General features: G+C 39.4%; 1 protein-coding gene across 1 annotated transcript; it reads left to right on the plus strand.

Moving 5' to 3' along the window:
• Positions 1 to 2,862: 2,862 nt before the first annotated feature.
• Positions 2,863 to 3,273, plus strand: LOC140245989 (uncharacterized). Its single transcript, XM_072325443.1, has one exon. It carries the CDS (start codon positions 2,863 to 2,865, stop codon positions 3,271 to 3,273), a length of 411 nt encoding a protein of 136 aa, XP_072181544.1.
• The last annotated feature ends 5,096 nt before the right edge of the window (positions 3,274 to 8,369 follow it).

Consider the following 8,369-nt stretch of genomic DNA (forward strand, 5'->3'; position numbering starts at 1 on the left):
TCATTCATGGCAGCCGCTCTACCGTTCTTTAAAATTTATAACGAATAGTGTGCAAGACAGATGTATAGTAGATTAATACTTAGACAGTGGCCCCAGAAAATCTGATTGATACGACGATTCATTTTTGTTTAGCTGTACACGATAAAACATGACTGTAAACGTAAAACTACAAAAATAAGAAGAAAATCAATAGGCTTGTCGTTCTCGGGAGATTTAAGAAAAATGAAAATTCGTCATGATTGGACGATGTCACATCTTGTTTGGAGTCTATCGAAATATTCATGATAACTTTACGGTTACGTTGCATCATTCCTTGAAGGTTTGTAGGCGCATGACTCAGTCTTCTGAAGTAATTAGCGCACTCATCGTTACGCCCGTCCAGGTTCAAGATCGAGGAAATGTGGTTGATTTATCTGCGCTAATTTCGCTAATTAGCCATAATTTGCCCCTGGATGTGGTCTCACTTCTTTCTTTCTGGATTGAGGAAGAGTCGAGGACACTGTGATGTGTAGGGAGACTTAAAAGTCCACAAGATGGAGACTGAACAAGGCAAAACAAACGAGAGTAAGGGGGAACACTAAAATGGATGCTCATTTCTTTCTTTCTTAATTACTCTTGTATGGAGCTAGCTAAATTATGATAATCAAGACGGATGCAAATATCATCCTGTCAGTCCGATTTCGTAATAATGATAGATTTGAAAGATCATAATTGTGAAGGTTAGTTGTAGTTATGTAGTTATGCTGTGTCACAATAACGAGGCAGTCATTTATTAGGTACAGGTACACAGTTGGTATGTAATAATACTTACTATGTGGACAATATTGCCTAGGGTTTCTTCTTCCGTGTATGGTATTTCTATATGCTCCATTCATGCATCTTGAATCTGAATACCAAATAAAGAGTAGGTCGGAATTTGGTGCGTGTATTATGTAATGAGTGATGTCATTCAACATTTTGAAGTTCAATGCGACTTCGAAATGTCATATGTTCAATAATTGCTTATGTTTGGTTCGTGCCGTTTGTAAATCCGAAAATACGCACGATTTAAAGTATAATCCGACAACGTTAAATGGACATCAAATTTTTCAGTTAAAGCAGATTCCCTGCAAGCCACTCGAGAGAAATACAACTTTTCTGACTTGTTTTTATATGAAAAATCAATGTGAATATTTGTATCAGGACGATTTGTAAACCTCACACGGGCATTTACCTGCTTTCACGTAAACATATCGGCATGTACGGCAATAGGCCCCATCTAACAAGAGAAGTGTAACAAAACTTGTCGTTTTGTTTTGTTTTGCTTTGTACTGCCTTCTCAGTACAAAAGTGCTGAGAAGGCAGCCAAATAATGTTGTTAACATTGAGTAAAATTTGCATAACGTATTTTGTCATTCATCTTTGCATATGACAGAGTGTAGAGGAAACAGGACGTTGAACACTGCCCTACCAACTGTCGGCATCGAGTAACATGTGCTGGTGTTCATCCAGGACACTGTGACGTCATCTCTAAAGAAATTCAGAAGACTACAGCGATGAATGGAGACATGCTAAATGATACATCTTAAGAAATCACTCAAACATCCGCCGAAATCACTACCGGGTTTACCCGGGGTAGGGTACTTGCGTGCGGTGTCATAAAACAAATAAGACGTGATGTGATCAGCTGGTCGTAATAGACAGCCGAGCTCTGTGGATATGTCAAGTGCGTTGTTGTCAGTTTGGCGCGGAAGTCTCACCTTCGTAAATCGTGTTAGCGCAACTCAAGAACGTGTAATTGAAGATGGCGTGGCTAAAAATAAACCAAACTGTAAATAGGCCATGGTGGTCTCAAGCACGCGTACCTGTCTTCAACGAAACCTGTCGACCTTAAACTTAGGCCATGATTTGCCAAATATATCTTGCTCCTGTACACGTCACAAGTGGAAAAGGCGAAATGAATGAAATCAACAACAGCATGAAAGACCGAAGAAAGTACAAGATATGAAAGAGCAGGAATCTTAACTGAATCACTGGGCAGTATGCCAGGTAAAGGCGGGTCTGCCAGACAAAGTCCGCACCCGAGCGATATGAGTATTAGATTAAAGAAAAACATAGCGACTAACTGCGCACACGCCCGAGTTCGTGCTAATTAGGCGGGGAAGGGGAGCAGTACTAATGATCTCTCGCGAGGGGGCGGTATAAATTCGCTGCCATCTGTGCGAAGTGACCAGAATTGCTCTGCAGGTGGAATCTTGGCAAATGGTATATAGCGAAAGACATCCGCGGTGATTCCTTAGAAGAAAGACACCTCATGGTCGAAACAAACGCGAACCTGCTTCAAGTTGCTTTTGATCACTACAGCTGCAACGGTTGACTCATTTGCCATTGAACACATCCGTAAATTCCCGCCACCAAAACACAGGAGGATTCGCTTGACACCTCTTTCCTCGCGATCCAGTAATTCGGAGCATTCTGTAACACTCACAGACACGCCAGCATTCTGTTGATGAAATTGTGTTACTCTAAGAATTGTCGATTTACTTCTCAGTCGTCCGTCACAGAAGTCATGACTTAACCGTCGGAAAATGCAAATCTGAAGACCCGAGAGCGGCAGCGTCAATCCTAAAAGGACATTTGGATACAGAGTCTTGACGGACTTGAGACTAGGAAATTGTCGCACACGGAGAGGACAGGAAAAATCAGCCATTTACCATTTTCTGCTTCATCATATCACATTTCTGTGACTTTTATTAAAGTAAATTTCAGTTCGTAGAAGAAGCTACTTGTGCAGGGGTTGAGAATTATTCGACGATGCCTGTGCAGCCGAGACATATTCACACGCGAGGTCGCTTACCACAAATCGGCATCGACCGGGAGGCCATGATCTTACAGCACAGCACCCAGCAGCCACCCGAGTACGCTACCTTTAGGGAAATGAAACACATGGCAGGAAAAGTGGCTGTGCTTCGGGAAAAAACCTGGGAGCTCTATACCAAGCAGATGACCATCGAGAAGAGTTTCACCGTCACCGGGAACACCTTCTCGCAGCTAAAGACGCGAGTGAACACCTGCCGGTCAGTCAGCCTCAAGCTGAAGCGGGAAAACAGCGGCATCGAGCGGGAAGTCGGCGAACTCCGAGGAGGTATGAACAACCTGGCTAGACGAGCAGACGACCTCAACAAACGGCTGGACGAGATTAATCGTCTGCTTCTTGGCCGAAAGTCCAGGGACGCTGGGGAGCGACAACATCGCTGGGAGAAAGGGAGACCACTTCCTATTGCATGCAAGTAATAATCTTTGCCATGAGAACACTGCACATTCTTGAACAAACAGAAAATATGAATCATGTAACATTCCGGACTTTTTTCTGTGACTGCAAGCCAGATAACTCTCCGATGGAGCACATTGGAAATCGCTCTACGTTCTTAATTAAAGGGTCGCATAGATAAAACTTACTGAACAATCATGTGCAATGGAAGTACCAAGGAACGGAGGCATTAGCTTCTAGTCTTACCAAGTATGCACGCGTCCGGGTGTCTAATAGCAGCAGAGAACGTCCGTCGCTTGATGCTTCTATCAAAGACCATCGACTCTCTTAGCGACAGTTATCTCCTACAACAACATCATGATTCACTTTGCAGCTGAACATAAAAAACAGCATCAACCGCAGATTGTGTAAGTCAATATCATGAACGTGTATGTATTTCATATCTGAGACATCAGCAGAATCTACGAGGAAAGTTTTGGGGTATCATAAAACAGCTTCGGTTAATAACCATTCTGAGCACTTAGAAAAACATACCTTGATCTGCTATGTGCCTGAACCCCAAAATGGATAACCTCCAGACATTATAACCATGACGGAGGGGGAGGGGGGAGGGGGAGGAGGGGGGGGGGGGGGGAGTCTGCACTGCAAAAACATCTGTGTTAGATTTAACACCATGGGTGTTAAATCTAACACCAATCAAGTGTCAATAGAAGACCACACCCACAGGTGTAGAGAGTATGTTGTGAATGGTGTTGAAAAGTGTTCACCTGGCACTTCGTGGTGTTAATTTGACACTGTAGCTGGTGATATTTTTGACACTGCGCTGGTGTTAATTTAACAATGACACCGCATGGTGTTGATTTGATATTGCTGGTATTAATGTCAATGGTATAACACCCGTCCAGCTTCAATATGAGACCACACCAACTGGTGTTACTATGGTGTAAATGTGTTCACACTTTTTTTTTTTCAAAAATCAAGTACTCTATCGGAAAATTCTTGATCGTCTTGTTGAAGTTCAAAATCAACAAGAAGAATAGTAACAAAGAAACTATCAAAAAAAAAAAATACATTTTTAAATGACACCCAGAGGTGTTAATCTAACACCATAAATGAGCGCTGGAAATTTAACACCAGCTCGGTGTGTCATATTTAACACCGGACTTTTTGCAGTGTGTACGAATCGGTTGTTATCCGTTGTATGTGACTTTCGTTTTGTCGTAGACTTTAACGTGAGATATTTGGAGCTAAAATGGTACTAGTGTAACATTGCCGGATGGTAAGACATTTTCTCTCTCTTTCTATGAACGCATGATTTTTCCAAATAAATATTTTGTTCTTTGAAGTGATCGATTTATGTGCAAAATGCATTCAATTAAACTTAGCGATCGAAATAAAAAGCAAAAATAAATTAAATCAAATCAAATCAAAATTAATGTTTCTTGAAATGATATGTAAGTTTCTTGTTGAATGTAGTACGGTGTGGTGGAATACAAATCATGTTCTATTTATAATGGTGTTTTTTATTTTTATAAATGCAGCTAATAAGTAACCTTGCAATACATGTCAAGATTATGTGGGAGTCGTGTTCGATGTATATCGTGTACTATTAATGATTGGGATGGTGGGAATAATACGGTTATATTTACCTATAGCATGTATAGGGTAGCCTCTTGAATGCAGGCATGTTTGTCAGCATGCAACCAGACACATTACATTCTACTGGTAAAGAGAGGATCAAGTAAATAATGAACACTGTTGAAAAATCATAGTTTAGAAATTTCCTCCCCCTTGTTTCCTTGTGTTAATGTCGTGCCAAATTACCCCATACTCGGTGACAATGAGGAACCATTGATTTTACCTTTAAAAAGATTTGCCCTGCAGATATGACAAAGTTCAGCACCTGTTTGGAGTAATGTCAATTTGATGTAAAAATCTCAAACAGGGTACAGTTTTCCTTCTTCACCCCTCTCACTCACCCTTTCAATCACTTACCCCCCCCCCCCCCTCCCTCGGGAGAGGAACATTTATGTACAAAGTTATGTGGTGGCCTGTGATTGAAGGTGTATAGAACATAATAGGCCTATTCATAGTTTTGTATACGATTTTGTGTACGTACTCAGTGTAACTTGTATGTGTGTGCCACTGTTTGATTTGTTTAGAAATGTCTGTCAATGTATTTCATTAAATGACATAGATTTCCTGTATTTGATACTTCAGTTCGTCTGGAGACATTGGTGTTCATTGATTTTCTATCTGCAATTTCGTCGGCAGTTTGAAAAATTCTCCGTTTAGCCTGGGCCTTGCAACGGTGAAAGTTTCACATTTTAATAGCGAAAGATGTTGTTTAGAAAGGTCGAATTTTCCTGGTCTCTGCAGCTATAGAATGTTATACTATTCCACATGCTTTTTATTGCGTATGTCTTATAATCTCATGGAGATAAAATCGAAGATATTAGGCCAAAGTGATAGTTTATATCAGCAGTGAGGTGATGCGCTCCAATTTTCACTGTTTTTAGTCACGTGAGTATAGAATGAACCATCTTAGGTCAAGAGACAGACGACACTTTGCAAAGCGCGGGCTTGTTCATCGTTGATACAAAGGTTTTCTTTTTCTTTGCCCTTTTTTCTCTTTTTTTTGGGGGGATAATTCTCCAGCGATCCCGAACTTGCCCTAGTGTAACCCCAGAGTGATATTTCAGATGCTTTTCACTCGTTGAGTGAAGTCTCCCATTGACGTCATAGCATGACGACATAGACTTTTATTTCAAATCAAACGCAATGGATTTGCAAAATCAGCATTTCACGCCTTTCAGAAATTAGATCAACGTTACCAGGAAATTATGTTAAGCTGTGGAAGGGAAATAGATTTAGATCGATGAAAGCGGTACCTCATAAGGCTATAGGTCTGTAACGCGCGAATGTCATCGTTGTAGTATTCTTGACAATTCCAAAGCATTTTCACACAGCACACACACGCATTCATGTCGTTCAAGCATACTACCAGACATAGATTAATTTCATTTCGATAGTAGTGATGAGAGAAATTGAATATCTGGTATCATATCAGTAACATATATTACGTACATACACATTGTACATATATATATATATATATATATATATATATATATATATATATATATATATATTTATATATATATGTATATATGCATTATATATATATATATATATATATATATATATATATATATATATATATATATATATATATTTATATATATGTATATATATGCATTATATATATATATATATATATGCGTGTGTGTATGTGTGTTTCATGTAACTTTTTTCATGTAAATCATAATGTCACACTCAATTCTTATTTTGTAACACCCTAATTCCTTCTTTCCAACTTATGTAGTCCTAATAGAACACTTCTTTATTTGCATTGTTACAAACCTCACCAAAAATCAGTCTTCCCTCTATCTTGATGAATTTAATCTCAGAGAATCACTCGAATCAATGTAATCACTGTCGCTGAAAAGCGCCATGATAGAAGCTCAGCCTTAATGAATCTGATATAAATGGATTTCAGGACCCATGCATTTCTAGCATCTCATGAGAGTTTGTAACAATGTCTGTGAAGCATAGTGGTCTTTGATAATAAAAAGTATTAAAGTATTGTGTAATGTGCAAACACAGAGAGAATGAACCGATATGAGAATCCTAAACGTAAATATGGCTTCAGTATCAAAGTCACTTCAAACAAACCTTTCTTAACAAGTTCCAGTCAAATCAAAAAGATCTGTTCAAGGCTATAAATGTGGGATTTGACCTTTGAACTGCCATAGTTCCATACCAACTTTTATTCATCAAACATCACTGAATCTGCGTTATTAAAGCTCCTCCTCCACCTACATCAAAATAAAAGCATGACATCTTTACAGGGAGTGTAGCTGTCCAAACCATAGCGAGCTGTTTTTATGCAGTGTTTGTACAAAACCGGAAGTGATCATTACTATCATAGAGAGGTCTGAATGGCAGCAACACACCACATGGTCTGCCAAAGTAATGATCGTATTTTTGCCGGACGTATAAATCGGTTTGGTCTTCAACATGTTTGGCATGTGATACCCATCGTACTAAACTTAATGAATAGTTTCAGTGAGCTAATATGACCATAAATAAAAAGGAGAAAACTGACAGAGTAAATATGACACCAGGTAGGCATCCATAATAATATCCAGGGTTAGATATCACGATAGACACTGTAATCAACAAAGACAGCGAGCTTCACAATTTTAGATGCGGCGACTCTTTGTGCAACATACAAGAAGAATAAGATGGATGATTGCCGAGCTTGTCTATATGAGACAAAACCACAAATACCACTCCGTGTATTTTTGGAATTTGTTCGGATTACAAGAATAAAGATATCTCCCAAATACACCGATGTGTTCGGATTGCCAAGATGAAAATATCTTAGATTATGAATTCCGAAATTGTTGAAATTTGCTCTCATATTGGAAGTAACGGGCACAATACGTGTCTAGAGGTAGCACGCTTTCCCTAATTGGCAACGGTTACAGCTCGTTATTCCGAAGGTTCGTTATTCCGAAGGCTCTTTAGTCCGAAGATTCGTTATTCCGAAGGTTCATTGTTCCGAATTTCATTTTCGGATTAACGAATCTTCGGAATAACGAACCTTCGGAATAACGCCACAAATGTTCGGATTAACGAACCCTTTTTCATTTTCGGATTAACGAACCTCTAGGCATAGGGAATTTGTGTGTTTCGGATTAACGACCCTTCGGAATAACGAACCTTCGGAATAGCGAACTTTCGGAATAACGAACAGCACCCATCGGCAACATAGTAGAACTATGTTCATTGAAAAAATCAGGAGAGTAATACGGAAGGGTTTGAGATGGTAAGCCTTCACTCGTAAAACATTGTTGGAATAGAAATGCTATATAGGTACACACTGCACAGATGACCGTGTCGACACAACACCATTCTCTGGTATTCATATATATCACGGCTGCACGAAAACTCATTACCATCTGCTCTCAGGTCGACTGGAAGATTTATTTTTAATATTTCTATCAGACAATTTTGTTTTTGAGTGACAGGAGATCTTAGAGCAGTTTGACCA

Source organism: Diadema setosum, chromosome 1, assembly GCF_964275005.1.
Source record: "Diadema setosum chromosome 1, eeDiaSeto1, whole genome shotgun sequence".
In the NCBI taxonomy this organism is placed as follows: Eukaryota; Metazoa; Echinodermata; class Echinoidea; order Diadematoida; family Diadematidae; genus Diadema; species Diadema setosum.